The sequence below is a fragment of the Gadus macrocephalus genome, chromosome 13 (assembly GCF_031168955.1).
Source record: "Gadus macrocephalus chromosome 13, ASM3116895v1".
Lineage (NCBI taxonomy): Eukaryota > Metazoa > Chordata > Actinopteri > Gadiformes > Gadidae > Gadus > Gadus macrocephalus.
In genome coordinates this window covers 2,718,098-2,738,913 of record NC_082394.1, presented here as the reverse complement: position 1 = coordinate 2,738,913, position 20,816 = coordinate 2,718,098, and the positions used below count along the sequence as shown (strand labels likewise).

At 47.0% G+C, this 20,816-nt stretch overlaps 1 protein-coding gene and 1 long non-coding RNA gene across 3 annotated transcripts; one reads left to right on the top strand and one right to left on the bottom strand.

Moving 5' to 3' along the window:
* The first annotated feature begins 3,812 nt into the window (after nucleotides 1-3,812).
* Nucleotides 3,813-11,476, top strand: LOC132470539 (uncharacterized). The gene is made up of 2 exons (XR_009528667.1): nucleotides 3,813-6,314; nucleotides 8,157-11,476. It is a non-coding gene; the product is annotated as an uncharacterized LOC132470539 (long non-coding RNA).
* A 1,818-nt stretch (nucleotides 11,477-13,294) lies between these two features.
* Nucleotides 13,295-19,221, bottom strand: LOC132470538 (adenosine receptor A1-like). Of its 2 annotated transcripts, XM_060069240.1 has the most exons (4): nucleotides 18,996-19,221; nucleotides 17,495-17,904; nucleotides 15,952-16,297; nucleotides 13,295-14,800 (listed from the first exon to the last, which is right to left on the bottom strand). In XM_060069240.1, exons 3-4 carry the CDS (start codon nucleotides 16,281-16,283, stop codon nucleotides 14,095-14,097), a joined length of 1,038 nt encoding a protein of 345 aa, XP_059925223.1. In that variant the 5' UTR covers nucleotides 16,284-16,297; nucleotides 17,495-17,904; nucleotides 18,996-19,221; the 3' UTR covers nucleotides 13,295-14,094. The 2 variants fall into 2 exon arrangements, with proteins under 2 accessions (XP_059925223.1, XP_059925224.1); XM_060069241.1 differs by lacking the exons at nucleotides 17,495-17,904; nucleotides 18,996-19,221 and having other exon boundaries at nucleotides 15,952-16,603.
* Between the last annotated feature and the right edge of the window lie 1,595 nt (nucleotides 19,222-20,816).

Here is a 20,816-nt window from a genome sequence, read left to right as displayed (position 1 = left end):
CAAGACTTTCAGGTAGATCGCAAACAACAAATCAAATCATTATGTAGAATGCACACACACACACACACACACACACACACACACACACACACACACACACACACACACACACACACACACACACACACACACACACACACACACACACACACACACACACACGGATCCATTCAGCTTGGTTCCACCCCACTCCTCCAGAGGCAGGGGTTGGTGTGTGGTCACGGAGCGGATCATGTGAGCAGTCTGGACTCCCTCACAGCGTGCGGACCACGTCCGGTACCGAGCGTCTGCTACACCTTCAGCGGCCGCCTGGAACGAAGAGAACCCAGGACAGCGGAACCGGGAGACTGCTGCTGACCTCCACAGTCGACGTGGGGTGAGCGACGTTCATCAATGTCTGATGAGTTAAGTTACTAAATACTTTATTCATCCCCCGGGGGAAATTCAGGTGACCTAGTCAGTGAACAGTCAGTACAGTTGACAAACGGACAAACACTGAAAGTCAACCAAATAAGTCATTGAAAGTCAATCAAAGTCATTACAAAGTGAGCACTCTTGTACATAATTAGAATGGCAGATAAAAAAAGACCCAGAGGTAGATGGATACATAAAATAAATAAATATTATGCAATGGCACATTGTGCAGTGTGTGTGGGGGGGTGAGAGAGAGAGAGAGAGAGAGAGAGAGAGAGAGAGAGTTGCGAAGGTCATCGGAGGACATATTGTGACGCTATGCATTTCCAGAACCAGCTTATTATTAAAAAGCTTCCCTAGAATAGTTATTATTCCTTTAGTCTATAGTTGTTGTTTGGTTAGCTATGGTCGCCATGGTCATGAAGGCTGGGTGATCGCGGGTACAAGCGGCCGAGATGGGTTTTCTCAGGAGGTTGGCTGGCGTCCCCCTTAGGGATAGGGTGAGAAGCTCAGCCATCCGGGAGGAACTCAGATTAGAGCCGCTGCTCCTTTGCCTAGAAAGGAGGTCAGTGGATGTGGTTCATCGGTTAGGGATGGTGTTCCAGGCACATAATCTCTCGACCCAGGACTAGGTCGAGTGATTGCCTCGAAAATGGCCTGGGAACGCCTCGGGATCCTCAGTAAGAGCTGGTCAATGTGGTCAAGTCTTGGACCCCCTGCTTGAGGTGCTGCCCCCACGAACGGACCCCCGATAAGCGGTTTGGAGATGATGAGCCCAAGATGGAAGCTGAGTATACAGGAAACAAACGTACCTGACTTTGGTTTGGTTTTGTGGTTAGCGTACGTCGCGCTACTTGACAGGAATGTACCCCGGGCACGTGAAATCTGTGTTCCACGTAATTGTTGTCTATTATCTGTTATTCATAAGAACTTCACCTCCCTCCAGCTCTTATCTGTCTCATCCACCACCATGAGAGGTGGGGGGGTGGAGTTTACAACGCTCCAACAAAACTCCATGGTTTGGATTCTCTAAGCAGGATATCTCACCGCAAACCACCTAATCGCGGGTGAATTAATCAGAGGCTTATGCCAGCTCATGGCCTAATCCTACACCTCTCGGCATGCCTTTGTGCCTTTGCCTCAGACACGTCAACCATCCTGCGATGGGTCACACTTAACATACCATGTTGCGGAGTGTGTGCGTGTGTGGACGACGGCCGGTTGAAGCCGCCCCGGCTGGCCTGAGTCAGACTGATTGGACCTGGGGCTGGCTGGGCGGGGCCGCACACCTGTTGGGATATTGAGCAATCAATGCACACAGGTTAAACCAGCCGTCACCCCACACACACACACACACACACACACTCAGGGAGATCTCCTTCACGGCAGCATGAGCAACATCCTTGTGTCTCACTGGCTTCAACGCTACAATGAACCGTTTCTGTTGTCAACCGCCCTGCGTCAACTTTCTGGACGAGCCCGGTGAAAGCCACCTAGGTGGAGTGGAGCACTGAGCATTGCTGCACAAACTTCAAAGATCTAAGATGGTGACGAAATCGTTGATACCGCTGACCAGCTGCACCCGGTGGTGCAATGGGAAACGTCAGGACATTTCCACTGAGCACTGGAGCGTAGCACACGAGAGCACTTTGCTTAGGGTCACAAAGCGGCCATTTTGTCTTTATGCACCACCATTTTTCAATTTAGTTTTAAGTTGATCGGGGCTTTATCAGTGTCTCATTACCCAAGGAACCCCAGCCCTGTTTTACAGACGGACTTATGGACAGACACTGTAGTGTACACAGAACATATGCCGAGCCTATCCAATGACGTCGGCGTGCTCACGATACAGGACGTGTGCCCGGGGTCGTCTGATTGCACTCACGAGGGCCAAGGTCCTTTCCTTGTTTCCCGTTCTCTCTGTATCCATTCCTCCAAACACATCCTGAATCAAACTTTAATCCCCAAACCCCTAGTTCCTCGCCGAGAAACCTTTTCACATCCTTGTTGTTTTACTCACCCGTTGACATGAATGCTTGAGTTTTGGTCGTTTCAGAAATGTATGGCTTATCGTCCCTCCACAAACGTGTGACGAGTGTGGTACGGTCGTGGGTCGAGGAGCCCTCTGAGGCTGTGGCTGTGATTAAGGGCTATACAGACACAACAGACTTTACATTTACAAGAAGGGAATTTAGCAGACGCTTTTATTCAAAGTCACTTAAAACGGACAGCCATTCCGTCGGGAGCATTGAGGGTGAGGTGTCTTGCCCCAGGGACACCTCGACGCTCAGCTAGGAGGAACCAGGGATCAAACTAGCAACCTTCGTGTTACCAGCCAACCCGCTGTACCTCCTGAGTGAAGCCGAACCCACGCCGTGTCATCACACGGTATCCTGAAGGGGACACCTTCGTCCCCAGAGGACCTGACGACGGCACACACACACACACACACACACACACAGGCAGGCCTATGACGCACACACACACACGCCTGCCACGCGCACAACAGCCACAGCGCTGTGCATTGCCCTGGACGTCCTTCCCGGCGTGCGTTGTGATCAAACCCACGGCGACTACACCGCCCAGAGCTACCTATACGCTGCCCCCGACTGGGGCGCTGAGGAGGAGGAGGGGAGGAACACGGAACACAAAGGAGCTCCGAAACGAGGGCAGGCCGGGCCGGGAACTTTGTGTGAACTGTAACTGAAGCAGCCTCAGGCCGCGTGAGAGCACCGCACACACATCTGACAACCCAGGAAGCCGAGCTGCTGTCTGCATTTCCTATGGTGGTGGTGTGACTATGTGTGACTTTGACTGTGTGTGTGTGTGTGTGTGACTGTGCGGTGTGACTGTGTGTATGTGTTGTGACTGTGTGTGTGTGTGTGACTGTGTGTATGTGTGTGACTGTGCGTGTGTGGTGTGACTGTGTGTGTGACTGTCTATGTGTGCGTGGTGTGTGTGACTGTGTGTGTGTGTGTGTGACTGTGTGTGTGTGTGTGTGTGTGACTGTGATTGTGTGTGTGGTGTGACTGTGGTTGTGTGTGTGTGTGTGTGGTGTGACTGTGTGTGTGACTTTGTCGGTGTGGTGTGACTATGGTTGTGTGTGCGTGTATGTGTGTGTGGTGTGACTGTGTGTGGTGTGACTTTGTGTGCGTGTGTGTGTGTGTGTGTGTGTAAGTGATGATTCTATTTGGTGGTGTTGGGCTTTGTGTGTGTGTGTGTGTGTGCGTGTATGCACATACACGTACACACTACACACACGCCTGTGCGTGTGTGTAGTGTGGGACTCCCTTCCATGCTGTTATGTCTCTACGTGTCTGTCTGCTTGTGTACATTTGTGTTTGTTTACGAGTGTGTGCGCAGCTTTTCTGTGTGTGCACATTGTGTATAGCGTAGCCTTTCTGATAAGGGGGAGCAGTAGTAGGGGGGAGACCGGCCCCGGTCTCTTGGATGGTACCAGGGACTCCCCGACAGGTCCTCACCCAGGAAATAGATGAGCAAGGTGGGCTTGATACCGGGAACTGGGGTCATAGAAGGACAGGAGAGAGAGAGAGAGAGAGAGAGAGAGAGAGAGAGAGAGAGAGAGAGAGAGAGAGAGAGAGAGAGAGCAAGAGAGAGAGGCTGAGAGAGAGAGAGAGAGAGAGAGAGAGAGAGAGAGAGAGAGAGAGAGAGAGAGAGAGAGAGGCTGAGAGAGAGGCTGAGAGAGAGAGAGAGAGAGAGAGAGAGAGAGAGAGAGAGAGAGAGAGAGAGAGAGAGAGAGAGAGAGACGGAGAGAGAGACGGAGACCCAGCACTGCCTCACTGATACTGGGTCTCCGGCTCTCTTCCCCCCCTCCCTCGGCTCTCTCTCTCTTCTCTCTTTTTTCTTTCCAAACAGGCAACTCTGTCTTGAACCGGTGCCAATGTAGGCTGGCCCAAGCCGCTGCAGCTGAAACTTTAACAAGCGGCCGCGGCGGGGAGCAGGAAGACGGGAGACACACGGCGGTTTGTGAAGGCAGGCTCGTTCTCTGGGCTCCCTTTCAGGCTCGGGGATCCGCCGCCTCAGGTCCAGACTTTGTTTGGATGGAAATCGCTTTTTCTATTTTTTGTGATTATTTAGCTATTCTCTTTTAAACCAGGAACTTGGGATTTCAGCGGCTGGCAGCAGCTGTGGCTGTGGACGCTACAGTATTTGTTTATTTCTGTATTTAAAGGCACGGGGGGGGGGGGGGGGGGGAAAGGAATAGTTTTGATTGAAGAGCAGAATTGAGAGCAGACAGTGACGTCACGGAGGCAGCAGTCCAGGATAATGCCTGAGGAGTCACGAGAACCAGAGCTAAATATTTCCAGTCTTGTTCCACGGAGACCGGTGCGTTCTGTTTCTGTGGAGAGAGGCACGTTGGGCGCATTGTTTATGGCATCACGTAAAAACAAGATACCGATGCTTTTTCTTTTCCACAGGTCTATTTTGGGCGTTTCTTTTTTGGGGTCCGTTCATATTTTTTCAATTTTTTTCCCACAAAGCATATCGCAATAAAGCGCTGGAAGGTGCAGGAGCAAGGACAGAGCGAGGAGGAGAGAGGGAGAGAGAGAGGGAGCAGGAGAGAGAGGAGAGAGAGAGAGAGAGAGAGAGAGAGAGAGAGAGAGAGAGAGAGAGAGAGAGAGAGAGAGAGGTGGAACGACTACCGAAAATGGGAAGCGCGAGGCAGTGCCTCACAGCGATGCCAAGTGCTGACAAAAGATTTTACTGTGGGGTTTCGCTGAGAAGTCTCTAAGTTATTCTGCTGTTTCACCCTTAAAACGCCACGGGAACGTATCAGGGGCCAGACGGCGGAGACACACGCATCTGTTGAGGCATCTGGTGTCGTATTAAGATAACACGTAAGTATACTTTGCGTCTCCTACTTACTTAATCACAACTTATGCTCCCTGCACTGCTCTTCCTCACTCTCATTCACCCCCTCAGCCCCCAAGCAGCCCGTGGCTAAGAGAGATGTCTGTCTTTGACATCACAGAATCTGGAGGGAGGGAGTTTTTCTGGGGGGGGGGGGGGGGGGGGGCTGCAAGTTAGTGACTGCAAACGCATCAAAGTGAATCACAGTGTTGTGCTGTTTCACAGCTTGTTTCATCTCTGCGGATCTCGGTTGTTTTTTTTGGCGGCTGGAGTCTCGGTTGTCTTTATTTTATTATTCTGTTTTCGTTTGGTTCGGTCTGAGCTAGTCTCGGTGGGTTCGGATCTGTCTTTCTATTTGGGCTGGGGCTGGTCTGAGTTGATTTTTTCCGATTTTTATATTTTGTCTTCGGTTGAGGCTAGTCTGTTGGTTGTATTTTTCATATATTTTCGTTTTATTTCGGCTGGGTTTGGTCTGGGCTTTGTCCAGTCGCAGTGTGTATATTTCTTTATACTTGGGGTTCGTCGGGCTGGATCCTGTTGTGTTTTTTTTATCTCTTAAACATCCGAACTGGGATCGGTCCGGCCTCGTTCCGGTCGTATTCGACACATATTCTGATATTTATCCTCGGTTGGAGCTCGTCTCAGTTGTATATTATATATATTTCCACGTTTCAACTCGGCTTGGAGCCGTTCTCTGCTGTATTTTACGTCTATTCCGGTGTGCTTCGACCTGGGAGCGAGGTCTTGGGGCCTGTTGCAACCGGACAGAGTGGGCAGGCAGAGAGGGCACAGCCACTTCGCTACCCCCCAGCCCCCTGGCTCAGCTGGGTTTGCTCGCAACTACACAGCTCAGCCTTTTCCTCCTGACGACCGGACAAAATGGATGTGGAAGTGTGTTCTCGATTGGCCCTCCATGTCGACCCCTTCTGCGAGTCTTTCTGTTCGGGTTCTGCCGATCGCTCTGGGCCTACGCTACGGGTCATCTACTGCTAGCCCGTCCTGTAGAAACCCCCCGTCCCCCCTTCCAGGTATTTCAAAATCTATAATGCTTGATTTATTTTTGTGGTGGGCCTCCTAGGCCTTATGATTTCTCTCTTCGTACACGACTGTTTCAATTCTTGCCCTCTTTTTTGACTTTTTGCGCATTGATCACTTGTGCTTTTCTCATTTTCGTACCTTACACGTGTCCGAATACAATGCCAGAATCGCCGCCATTTCGGATCTGAGATGGAGGCCTAACGACATATATCCAAACGACATTTAAGGGATTTTAATGCGGATTTCGACCTATACCGACGTCGAGTATTGAAGGTTTGCGTTAAGGTAGGGGTTATACACGTTGCTCATTTTCAAAGAAACTTAAGGTGGTTCAAGTGGCGACCGATTGAATGATTGAAATGTAATTGTATGTACCAGCAAGCGTATACGATGAAGTTATCGTAAAGTTTACAACCAAAGCGATGCTTAACCCAGCAGTACTAACTCCTGTGGTTGTGGTAGGCCTGCTCATTTGATCCTTCCTCGAAGTGACTACACCCCCCATGGGAGCGAAGGGAAACAACGCAGTAAAGAAGTCTATGAGTTCGGTCGCTAAACGATGTTGTCGTTTTAGTAGCACTGTATGCAACAGATGGTGAAAAGCCGATCAAACGAAGACCACGAACCACCACGAAAACACTGACCGCCGTCGACCAGCGATACGAGACGGGCCTCCCGTCCTAAAACAAATGAAGGTTATCGATCGCCACGGAGACATCGACTGCTCGAATCTCGATTGTCTGCCATGTGGGGGTTCTCGATCTCAATCTTACCGCCCAGAGTGGGGAGGCGTGCTCCTCGGAGAACCGGTGTGAACCAGATCCCTGATTGTTCTGTACATGAAGGGGCTTCTAATGAAGCCGTTCAGGGTCTCCATTTTAGTTTGAGGCCTCTGTTTAGGCCTCGGTTCTAACGACATGGTGAGGCTGCCCCCGTTTCTTTAGCTTTTTTTTTTTAATGGAGTTTCTCATGAGTTTAGAAATGTGCCCTCCTTCACTGCACAGGGAGGGATAAAAAACATGGTTGTAAACATTTAGCCTCATGCTATTACGTGTAGGGAATTTGTGTGGATTCTCTTTTTTTTTTTCGGTTGCATACATGCAAGTCAGCGCTTGTGTGTGTTTGTGTGTGTGTGTGTGTGTGTGTGTGTTTTATTTAAGAAAAAAAGGACAAAGCATGCCGTACTGTACAGAAAGGGTAGCGGAGAGAGAGAGAGAGAGAGAGAGAGAGAGAGAGAGAAAGAGGGAGGTCTCAAAGTTGAGGCAGAGCGAGGGAGAGGGAGACCGAAAATTAGCTAATTTCCTCCCCTGTGTACTCTCCTCAGATGAACCCTGCAGGAGTGGGCTAGCTTGCATGCTACCAGCGGGCTACTGCCAGTGCTGCTCGCAGCGCCAGGTCACTTCCCCTGTTTGTTTGGTTTCAAACTGGTATTATTTGCATTGAGCCCTGGAAGGGGCTGTGTGGCTGGCCAAGTTGTAAATAAGTTACAACGTGGTCAAAGGAAACCACATCCAGTCACAAAATGGCCGATATGATTATGTGGCCTGTTGATTCCTGAGTCAGGGAGGAATAGGTTGATCATATGATCACGTTTTGAATGGCTGGGTACGAATAGAATTTGCGACGACTTTAATATGTTTAATTACATGTGCATCTGCATGCAGTGTAAACGCTGTATGTACTAGATGTAATCGTTTCATAGTACTGAATCTTAAAAAACATTTAACAGGGTGAAGTCCTAGACCCACTAGGTGTACATTGCTTATCCAGTTACAATATGTATAGTCACCGCTATTGATTCATAGTTAATTCCATGTCTATTTAATCAACAGCAAGGGACTCCAGGCAAATAAACAAAATGGAGATTCCTTCTAAGCCACGACCACCAGATTGAAAGCCCGGCGAGGTTCAACCTGCCGCGCTCAACATCAGGTTAACGCCGCGTGCCATCATGAACATGGATGATGATTACATTTCTGAACCGTCTCTCTGGTCCGCATCGCCCGGTTTCCGACCGGTTCTCGCTCTGCGGTTCGTCTGGCAGAGAGCCGTAGGCGACACTGTCGTCCGTTATTTTGCTGTCAACAACAGCCTTGTTGATAGGGCATCTTCTGGTTGCTTGGCAGCCCAGCCCCGTCCCCCTCCCCCCTCTCGCCCACCTCTCCGTACCCCCATCGCCATGGGCACAGCCGGGCTGCGTCCCCCAACATCCCTCCTGTTTCGCTCCCATTCAGACGCCGTTTGGCAGCCCACACAATGCCCATTTTCTTGGCACTCGATTGCGCGACGAAGGAGAGGGAGCCATGGAGGGCGAGCGAGCCAAACAGAGAGAGCGAGAGACAGACCTCCGCCGTGAAACCCCCCCCCCCCCCCGCCGCGCCACCGTTCACACGGACCGATGCCAACTGCCGTCCTTCACCCCTCCGTCAAGACGCTCCCGCTCATAAACACCTTCCTCCTCCTCGTCGGAGCCCTTTGGATAATGCTTGCAACGGATTTATTAATATAGAAATGTTTTTTTTTTATGACATTCTGAAAATTTTCGCGATTTTAAACTTTGCAAACCGCCGCTGCTGTCTGGTGTCGTAACGGAAGTTTACCAGAAGGTAGAGCGCTGTGGTTCTGCGTGCTGAAGGGCACGGATTTCCAACTGACTTTTTTTTTACACGAGGGCAGCCATTTTCTTTTCGCCGCCGACTTCCGTGGCAGCCTGGGAAAACACGGTTAAAGTCACGAGTCACGAGTCAGAATAACATCCATGGACATATTGAATGCATATCTCGGTAGCATGCGCCGCTATACGTATGTGCGAATCGTAGCTATAAAAAAACACATGGATATCATCTAGAACAATATGTGACTGACAAAGCATCCCTTTACTTTGCTTCATTGGTCTTGTTTTTGTTCATTTGTCTTTCGTTGTTATTACTGTTTTGCGATGTAGATAACTATTTACGCTATTTTTGGAAAAAGGTAAAATATGACAAAAGGCTCAATTATTTATTGGTGTGACTGCATGGTAGCGTCTTCTGCATGACCTGAAACTAATGTGAATGGGTTAACTTAAAAACTTCACAACAGATTTTGGGTTTTTATCGTCGTGGCTGGCAAACATTACTACAAGGTTATACTGTAACTTTGTGGCAAGACCTAACTGCAGCACGGGTTGTGTGTGTGTGTGTGTGTGTGTGTGTGTGTGTGTGTGTGTGTGTGTGTGTGTGTGTGTGTGTGTGTGTGTGTGTGTGTGTGTGTGTGCGTGTGTGTGTGTGCGCGCCTGGCCCCCAGATATGCTTATCAAAGCCGCTCTACGTGGCTGGGTTCTTATCAGTGACTAATCCAACTGTTTCGAGGTTCTTAAGGTGTAGTCCGGCCCAACACCACAACGCACAAAGATTGTTCGCAATCAACACAAACGTCTCTCGCTCATAAGGCTCAGAGAAATGCACTTAGTGTCGCGTTCCACCCCGGGTAGCCAGTGCAGAGAGAGTTTGATAGCATTTTCCTTCTAATTAATTCAACATCTCTATCAAGGCCTCCCTTGCCTTTTCAGTCCCCCCCCCCATGGCCTGGCAGTCCCCACCTCATGGTCTGCCAAAACATTTCAATCACTGCTCGCCTTAATTAGGGACCCAAGTGGAATTCTGAATGTTAATGAACTGCCCAGCCGCTTCTCAACAGTTCACATGCTAATTTATGCAAAGTGCCCAGGTCTTTGTATGGTCTTTGACCATCTCTAACAGTCAGTGTCTGGGCACAGTCAGCCCGACTTTAGTCACAAGAAGACAAAACTGTCTGGGCGAGACAAAAACCAGTCTAGCCCAGTGACGAGCAGGTCTTGTTTAATGAGTAGTTTTCGGTTTTTCAAAAGGTGGATGTGGCCTTTTTTCAAAACGTCATGAATAGGTCCTAAATTGACCACTTTTACCACTTTTTCTGTATTAGTGTTTGACTTAAATACAAAAAAAAGGATTTTACTTTTTACAATGTCCTACTGATATGAATTCTCTCACTCAAATTTGTGGAAAAGAGACAAAAACTGCGTTTACTGTGTGTGTGTGTCTGTGTGTGTGTGTGTGTGTGTGTGTGTCTGTGTGTGTGTGTGTGTGTGTGTGTGACTGTGTGTGTGTGTGTGATCAACTGCATGCAAAAAACAGACTTCCTTTGACATTCGGTTCACATCAGATCCTATTTACAACTCACATGACTCTGCATTTGTCCGACCGAAGTTTTGGGGAGAGATGACAGTTGCGTCATCTCATCACAGGGTTTAGGCCTCATTGTTTGCACGGTTGCTTGTCTCTCATAAATCAAAGTGTCAGTTGAGTTCTATTGCTATAAAAAACACGGAGAAGGGCCAACCTGATCATAACCACTCACTTCGCCTTTGTTTGGGTCTTTGTCTTCTTTCTAAAATAATGCTTTCAAGATAAACCGTCACCAAACTCCCTCTGCACACCGTCAGACTGACTTGTTTTGTGCTTGTCTCTTCCAGTGCGTGTCTGTGTGCAGGCTGTGCTGCCGTGCTCACCTGCAGCGGCGTCTGTTCTTGTGGCTGAGGTAGTAGATTGAATAGTTGTGGGGCCGAGTCCTCCCTCTGCGTTAACTATACAATCTACTGTCTTTCCTAAGGAGGCAGAGGATTCACCGTCGACCTGTTGAACCCGCATTACGGACCTGAATCCAGGATATCGCAAATTAAATGGATTGATTTAGATAGTTGTCCTACTTTTCTACTCGAGCTAGACCTTGCGAGGTGAGGTAGTAGGTTGTATAGTTTGTGGGATGGATTGAATCCTTATTTTGGTGATAACTATACAGTCTAGTGCCTTTCTCGAGAGGTGTAAAGAAACGCTGTGATGCTGTGTGCAACCAACAGTTCGGTAACGGGGCAGCGCTGCCCCCTGCTGGTCAAACTGGCGTAAGTCACATGCATGTGATAAGATGATACAGTTACTACTGAATTAAGTAATATAATAGGCCTGCACAAATCGCAATATGGAGGATTCACAATGAAAAATAACAAATGATGATGGATAATAAGATTCTGTTTGAAAATTGTCAAGAATATGTTTTCTGTTTTGTTATTATGATTAAATCCAATACATGTTGCACCTGTTTCTCATATTAAAATACACAATTTAATTAGCAAGAAGTATCTTTCACCTTAATCTACCGAAGCAAGTGCATGTGTGTGTGTGTGTGTGTGTGTGTGTGTGTGTGTGTGTGTGTGTGTGTGTGTGTGTGTGTGTGTGTGTGTGCGCGTGTGATGGAGAGAGTGAGAAAGAGAGCGAGATGGGTAACACGTTAACACACACACACACACACACACACACACACACACACACACACACACACACACACACACACACACACACACACACACACACACACACACACACACACACTCGATATATATATATTTTTTTAATGATTAATTACCATAATCATTAAAGGGGTAGTTCGGAATTTTGGACCTAGGGCCTGATTCCCAAGTGAGCATTGGTATTCTATATCACTGGAGACAGTTTTCAACACATTTCATACAGTCCTTCTAGTTGCAGAGTTCGCTCGTGCTAGGCTAGCGCACGTCAACGGGCAATGCTAGCCTGCTATTAAAAACTTCTTACCCACTCCACAGTACACCCGAGGTAAATCAATTATAACGACAGACTATAAATCTACATGTCTGTTCATAGAATAATGTTAGAAATAAAACCAACCTTGCATTGCATTGCATTTTGAGGGAATTGCGGGGTCTCAGCAGCAGTGTTTATATTCCTGTACGTAGGCTACGGCAGCGGCGGACTGATACCTAGGTTACCTGCCGCTGTCATTGCTACAAACGCCGAGTACAGTGAACGAAGGAATTCTATAAGCGTATTCAATTAACAAGATATGCCCACGTTTGGAGGAGTTAGCGATGCATCTGCTTTTGAAGACGATTATGAGGAATTTGTTGTATCCAACTAACCGTACATGTACGAGCCGGTGTTTTGATGTCCAAGCCAGCAGCAACAAGCCACAGTTGAGTCCTTTCTGGATCTCGCACTGGAAATTGGTGGAAACTTTGTGGTGCCCATCTGTACCGTTTATTTCTACAATTTCTAAAAGCACACTGAACCATCATGTTGCCTAGTCGTTCAATTGCGCTTCTGTCCCACGCTTCTCTGTTTACGTTCTTCTGTCGTGATTCGGTTACAAACCTAACCAGCGCATAGTAAAATTCCGCTTCTGCTGAGAAAGTAGTCCCTCAACGATTCATGCGATGCAAGGTTAGTTTTATTTCTAACATTATTCTATCAACACAGACATTTAAATCTATAGTCTGGCGTTATAATTGATTTACCTCGGTTGTACTGTGGAGTGGGTAAGACTGTTTTTAATAGCAGGCTAGCATTGCCCGTTGCCGTGCGCTAGCCTAGCACGAGCGAACTCTGCAACTAGAAGGACTGAATGAAATGTGTTGAAAACTGTCTCCAGTGATATAGAACACCAATGCTCACTTGGGAATCAGGCCCTATGTCCAAAATTCCGAACTACCCCTTTAATCAGATAAGTATGCAGTGATACATGTACGGAAGGCTGTAACCGAAAACAATGTAAGAATTGTACCACACCCATTATGAGCCTCATCTCTTGCAGCACTCAGCAACAGTCGTACTACATAGCGTGAGTTTGGATCGATCAACCTTTGTCCCATTTCTAGTTGAAACCATGAAGCCTTTGCTTCATACCCCACATGAAAACCACATTCTGTTCAGATGTGAACGAAACCGCTCCGAAACCAAACCAACTCACACTCACACGTAATCACGTACACACTCACATACACACACACGTACACTCACACACATACGAACAAGTACATGTGCATACACACGCACGCACGCACGCACACACGCATACGCACGCACACACGCACACCCATTTGACTTACAAAAGACATAGAAATAGTATAAAACCCATCTCAATCACACTTTAATGAATTTTATCTGGCATTATCATTATTATACCTATTACATTATGTTGCACTACAAATATTTTTTAAAGCTATCGTTGTTATGTATTGGGAATTGGTTAACCTATCGATTGTTAGTACTTGGCACTTGGTTCTATGACCATCCGTACTGTACTGACAGTGATATATATTTTTATTTCACTTTCTTCTGACAAATGTCCTCATTGGAATTCGCTTTGGATAAAAGCGACTGCAAAATGCCCTAAATGTAATGGAAATAATGTAACCAATAAAAAACCCATTGTATTATGAATAATCCCTAATTTAAAGATGCAATAAAAAGCAAAAAACGTTGCTTGGAATTAATTGTGTTTTGATTGCATCTCATGGCTCTCCTACTTTCTGATCCAGCTATAGAAAGTAGTAACACATTGTCAAATATATGACGAAACAATTCAAGCTGTGTGTATTTTTTGTGTGTTTATATCCCCTGGTGCTTTATAGGGCATGTGTCAGTGTACCACTTGTTGGAGCAAGTCTCACAGCATTTGTGACGAGTTAAGATAACTTCCTTTTAAACGTTCTAAACTCACCAAAGTCACGTCCAACCCTAGTTAACACTAAACAGTGATTTCAAATTTATATAATCAGAAATACAAATTATAGAAATGTTTTTATAATTTATACAATACCAAATTATGCATTTCAGACTGATACCAACCTTGTCAATAATAATATAACGATCATTACCAATTATCATTATGAATCAACGAGAAGTGAAAAGAAAGCCCTCCCAACCCAAGGGGCCCAGTCTATAACTTGTCATCTTTGCTGCTGGTGCCGTTGTCTGAAGAGTGGCTGGACGCCGGCTGGCTGAACCAGGGCCGCCCGGTGGCCTGAGACCACATCTTCAGGTAGGCCTGCCTGATCCGGGGGATCCGGAAGGCGTACACCACGGGGTTGACGGCCGAGTTGGCGTGCGAGAGCAGGATGCCCACGTGGAACGCGGCGACGGGGACCGGGGGACCCCCGAACTTCACCACGCAGTTCATGAGGTGCAGAGGGAGCCAGGAGAGGGCGAAGAGGCCCAGGACCTGAGCCAGCGACGCCGCCAGCCGTCCCTCCTTCTTCAGGTACCTGCGGGAATCCGCGTTGGGGGTGCCGGAGCGTCCGGGCATGTCCCGGAGGCTCCTGCGGACGATCCGGAAGATGAGGCAGTAGAGCAGGGCCATGGTGCACAGAGGCAGCAGGTTGCAGAGGAAGAAGGTGAAGTACACCAGGTACGACATGGAGATGACGTCGGTGAACAGGCAGACGGCGGCGGAGGGAGAAGAGGAGGAGGAGTTGGAGGAGGTGGAGAAGTCTGAGGAGGTGGAGGAGACGGGGGAACGGGCAGCAGGCGAGACGGTGCTCTGCTGGCTCCAGCCGATGAGGGGCACGAAGCTGAGGAGGACGGCCGCCCCCCAGCACGCCACCACCACCAGCCACGAGAACTGCTCCGTCACCGACCGCCGGTACCTAGACAGACAGACAGACAGACAGACAGACAGACAGACAGACAGACAGACAGACAGACAGACAGACAGACAGACAGACAGACAGACAGACAGACAGACAGACAGACAGACAGACAGACAGACAGACAGACAGACAGACAGACAGACAGACAGAGAGAGAGAGAGAGAGAGAGAGAGAGAGAGACAGACAGACAGACAGACAGACAGACAGACAGACAGACAGACAGACAGACAGACAGACAGACAGACAGACAGACAGACAGACAGACAGACAGACAGACAGACAGACAGACAGACAGACAGACAGACAGACAGACAGACAGACAGACAGACAGACAGACAGACAGACAGACAGACAGACAGACAGACAGACAGACAGACAGACAGACAGACAGACAGACAGACAGACAGACAGACAGACAGACAGACAGACAGACAGACAGACAGACAGACAGACAGACAGACAGACAGACAGACAGAGAGACAGACAGACAGACAGACAGATAGATAGACAGACAGATAGACAGACAGACAGACAGACAGACAGATAGATAGATAGATAGACAGATAGATAGACAGACAGATAGACAGACAGACAGACAGACAGACAGATAGATAGATAGATAGATAGATAGACAGATAGAGAGATAGAGAGATAGAGAGATAGATGGATAATTTATTGTCCCCTAGGGTAAACATTTTCTCAGTGAACACACAGATACACATGACCGTTAACCACAACAACAACATAAGCACAAAAAACAACCACTGACAAGACAAGAGTCCTAAAATCATACTTCCCACGTAGTACAAAGACACACCTGAGGTTGTTGGCTTTTTTTAAAACCAACAATTAAAACCTTCTCTTCAGATGTTTGTTGCTGATGGATTGTGGAATGTGTGTCTGTTTTGTCATATTTTTGGAGAGGGTTTGGTATCGAAACCTGCTACCTGAGGATAATAGTTCAACGGTGGTGAAAAGTGGGTGCTATTTTCCGCTTCACTCTGAGCTCTCTCTCTGTAGGTGTGTTCCAGACTGTTCTAATTAGTACCCGAACAGCTTGCTGGCAACACAACACCACTGGTTGGGACCCAGCCCCGTCTGTGGAACTGTACCATCGGGGGAGGGGGGGCGGGGGGGCGGGCACCCACCTGAGGGGCGCGTAGACCCGGAGGAAGCGGTCCACGGCGATGGACAGCAGCGACAGGACGGAGGCCAGGGTGGGCAGGATGAGGAGGCAGCTGGAGAGCAGGCAGGCGCCGGCGGAGGTCTCCACCCGGCCGTCCACCAGCACGGCCAGCGGGATGGCCAGGCTGCCCACCAGCAGGTCGGCCGCCGCCAGGGAGGTGAGGAAGCAGAAGGTGGGCTCCCGCAGCCTCTTGGTGCGCCGGAGCGCCGCGATGGCCACCGCGTTGCCCAGGACGCAACCCGACGCAATCAGCAGCTCCAGGGCCGTGTAGAGGGACCCTTCGGGGAGACCCATGCTCTACTGTCCTGCTAAACGGACCGCGGTTACACAGCGCTTTAATAATGATAATAATAATGATTGTGTTTGAAGGCACCTTTCTCGGCACTCAAGGACACCGTACAGAGAACATGCAAGGCGACAGCCAACTCGTCGGGAGCAGTTAGGGTGAGGCGTCTTGCTCAGGCACATATCGACCGAGCGAGGAGGAGCCGGGGATCGAACCAGCAACCTTCCGGTTCCAAGCTAACCCACTCTACCCCCTGAGCCACAAGCTCCCAGTTTGAAATTTGAAATAGCTCTGTTCTCACGATAAAGAGGTTTCACTAAGGCCTAAAAAAAATTTTGTTTGGTTCCGGTTTCCGACCGGCCCTGTCAATTTATGTGTGACCCAAATCATTTTTTATATATATATATATATATATATTTTTTTTTTTATGCAAACTATAATTACGTTTTGGTACTTGGTACTTCATTCTGTACAAGGATGAGCGAATTTTCTCGTTTTTAAATGAAAACAACCTACCTATCATTCGCTGCCGCTGGAAAAAATGAAATATAAAAATAAAATAAATTCCCTACCTACCCATGACCTCAACTGACAACCAACAGGAACCAAACTTTGAATCTGTTCTGCTTTGCGCTGTTCGGTTTGTTGTATCCGTCACGGTTTTGGGTATTGAGGTTTTAATGTACGAGCGGCTGTCACCTATTAATAATGGTTATGGTTTTTGGAAACACACTTTCGATTTCACTCACCTGACACATGGTACTTTGGAGTCTTTCTAATATTCTTACACTGTGTGATGTGATCCTACTCCTACAAGGAATGATTTCTGTTCATAGGTTAATAATTGACCGTTTTGCATATATATTATGTTTGGGTATTCTATTAATTTAACCAGGCAGACTAACCCTCATTCATAAAGATAATAATAAAGCTAAATTAATGAATATATTTGATTAAATTAAAATGATACTAAATAAACATTCTGCTACTCTCCACCCAACAACAATAGCCAACCATAGATATGTTTATGTATAGCATTGCATTGATTTTTTATACTACCTTCATTTAGATTGTTTCTAAGGCTAGTTTATTATTTTTGCATTATCTCTTGTTTGTTTGTGAAATCCTACATCCTTATGCATCCACTTTTAACTGGTTCATTATGCATTATAGCACAAGTTAAAAAAATGTCAAAAAACATAAATTAATTATTCCTTACTGTGTGTTCAGAGTCCAATTTTGACAGCGTTCACTCTGCTCAGCTGCTGCTCTGGTAATGAGTTGTAGTATCTCCTATAGCGTGTGAGGGTCTTTGTCTGTGTTGTGGTACCGGCTAGGTTAGAAAGGAAGTGAGGTGTACAGAATTAATCTCAAGAAGAGTTATTTCCTCGTCATGAGGCAGAATCAACCAGTCTGTAAAAGTGACTTTAGTCTGAAAGAGTGACCTTATAGGGGAAGCAACAATGTGGGCCTCTGGAATGTAGTGTTTTAGTGCTCTTTGGTTATTTAGCAAAGCCTGTTTCCAAAAACGACTTACAGTTTATGTCACATTATTGAATATGAGAGTTGCAGGCAATTGGGAATCAAAGCCAGAACCTTTTGCCTGGGAGTCAAACGCCCAAACCTGCCCTGTATATTAAAGGGGTAGTTCGGAATTTTGGACATAGGGCCTGATTCCCAAGTGAGCATTGGTATTCTATATCACTGGAGACAGTTTTCAACACATTTCATTCAGTCCTTCTAGTTGCAGAGTTCGCTCGTGCTAGGCTAGCGCACGGCAACAGGCAATGCTAGCCTGCTATTAAAAACAGTCTTACCCACTCCACAGTACACCCGAGGTAAATCAATTATAACGCCAGACTATAGATTTAAATGTCTGTGTTGATAGAATAATGTTAGAAATAAAACGAACCTTGCATCGCATGAATCATCGAGGGACTACTTTCTCAGCAGAAGCGGAATTTTACTATGCGCTGGTTAGGTTTGTAACCGAATCACGAACGTAAACAGAGAAGCGTGGGACAGAAGCGCAATTGAACGACTAGGCAACATGATGGTTCAGTGTGCTTTTAGAAATTGTAGAAATAAACGGTACAGATGGGCACCACAAAGTTTCCACCAATTTCCAGTGCGAGATCCAGAAAGGACTCAACTGTGGCTTGTTGCTGCTGGCTTGGACATCAAAACACCGGCTCGTACATGTACGGTTCGTTGGATACAACAAATTCCTCATAATCGTCTTCAAAAGCAGATGCATCGCTAACTCCTCCAAACGTGGGCATATCTTGTTAATTGAATACGCTTATAGAATGCCTTCGTTCACTGTACTCTGCGTTTGTAGCAATGACAGCGGCAGGTAACCTAGGTATCAGTCCGCCGCTGCCGTAGCCTACGTACAGGAATATAAACACTGCTGCTGAGACCCCGCAATTCCCTCAAAATGCAATGCAATGCAAGGTTGGTTTTATTTCTAACATTATTCTATAAACAGACATTTAGATTTATAGTCTGTCGTTATAATTGATTTACCTCGGGTGTACTGTGGAGTGGGTAAGACTGTTTTTAATAGCAGGCTAGCATTGCCCGTTGACGTGCGCTAGCCTAGCACGAGCGAACTCTGCAACTAGAAGGACTGAATGAAATGTGTTGAAAACTGTCTCCAGTGATATAGAATACCAATGCTCACTTGGGAATCAGGCCCTATGTCCAAAATTCCGAACTACCCCTTTAACAATTCAACTCTCACATGTCTCCTGTGATGCACGAAAAGCTCATGTTATTATTGATTATTTCATTTATTTACCACTAATAAATGTCCCCAAAGCACTTTACATATTGAGTGTAGATGTGTTAGTAAGTTAGCAAGTAAGTTAGTAAGTAAGTTTCCAAAGAATGGACCCAAAAGCAAAACACTTTAATAAGAAAGCCAATCAATATATTAAAAAAGAAGTCAGGTGCTGCCAAAAACGATCAACAGATCTTTTCTGTGTGGGTTGGGTTGCCGTTGGGCGGTTGGTTATGACCCCTGATCCACTACCAGGGTGTAGCACCCTACACGGCTGGCAGACCGCTTACCACGCACAGTGGAGGGGTGGGGAATGATGACTCCAATTAGACACCGGGGGATGAATAGGGGGAATTAGCACTCCCTAGTGGCCCTTCAACACCTCTACAGGCACCAACAGAATCCGAATGCATGAAAACTCAAACTCCCCCTTAAACATGTCACACGTGTGTGTGCGTGTGCGTGTGCGTGCGTGCGTGCATGCGTGTGTGTGTGTGTGGCTCAAATATTTTTATTTTAATGGGGCATATCCTTCGCCTTACTTCATGTATTTTATTGTTTATTAATAATTATATTATATTATTATATTATATTATTATAAGAAAGCATTTGTCTTGCATGTCTTATTTACCAACTGAATTTCACTGATAACAGATGTGCACACGTTTGAACCATGTCCAGCCCACCAGACGACAACGGATGTGTTATTTCGAAAGCCGTAAACAGTGTGCGAAATACGGGGGGGGGGTCCGGGATCCTCGACACCCCCAAAAAAATAAATAATAATATTTTATTGTCCCTTATGGTCACTTAAATGTTTTTTCAGCTCACTGTTAACAGGTAGGCTTATCTATTCTGCCTACCTTGCACAGCGGAATAATATCTCCAAGGAATGACCAGACGTTCAGACGTTTGTCTCTTCAGCCATACATAGCGTGACATTGTTTATTGGAAAACTGCACGAGCTGCTCTCCGTGAGAGTCTGGGACAGCGAGAGAGGATGGTAACATCCTCCTTATAGGGTAGTGGCGTCATCAGTCACACGTGGCTCATGACACAAGACGCAACAGCTCCTCCTACTGAACAAATACTGTTTCATGCATTCATACACTTATCCAGTCTCAACGCTACCACTTATGAATGACTGTAAACTGTACAACTTTTACATAACTAAATAAACAAATCAAAACAAAAACATGGCATAGTCAAATGTCACCATTTTACACTCTAAACATGTACCTGCAAATTTCATCAGCGTTAGTCTGGAGGCGGGCTTTTCATAACATCTGCAATCATGTCGTCTGTGGGTCGGTAAACAAGTGACATCTTATCTTCCCGTATGATATACCTAATGAAGTGATATTTAATGTCCACAGGCTTACATTTTGTCTACACGCTGGGTTCCTAACAAGCGCGATTGTCCCCTGGTTGTCCTCATAATCAACAGTTTTCTTACACACAGAGGTATACCTCCCAGTAGTTGCTCCAAATAAATACACTCCTGTATTGTTAGAGCTAGAGCCATGTACCCGGCTTCGCATGTGGACAGTGCCGTCGTGGGATGCTTCTTGGTTTTCCAAGAGACTAAGGAGCTGTCTTTACCCATACTCACACAATACCCGGTGGTGCCACGTCTGTCACCAGCGTCCGCAGACCAGTCTGCATCACTGTATGCCGTAGGACTAGACTCTCGCTGCTCTTTCTGAAACAGAGCTGTTTGACTGCAGTACCCCTTAGATGACGCAAAACATGTTTC

Excerpts from the sequence above, each read along its gene's own strand:
- LOC132470538 (XM_060069240.1), bottom strand. The coding sequence starts at position 16,283 with ATGGGTCTCCCCGAAGGGTCCCTCTACACGGCCCTGGAGCTGCTGATT. Across the intron at positions 14,801-15,951 it reads CGGGTCTACGCGCCCCTCAG|GTACCGGCGGTCGGTGACGG; the intron begins GTGGGTGCCCGC and ends CTGTCTGTCTAG.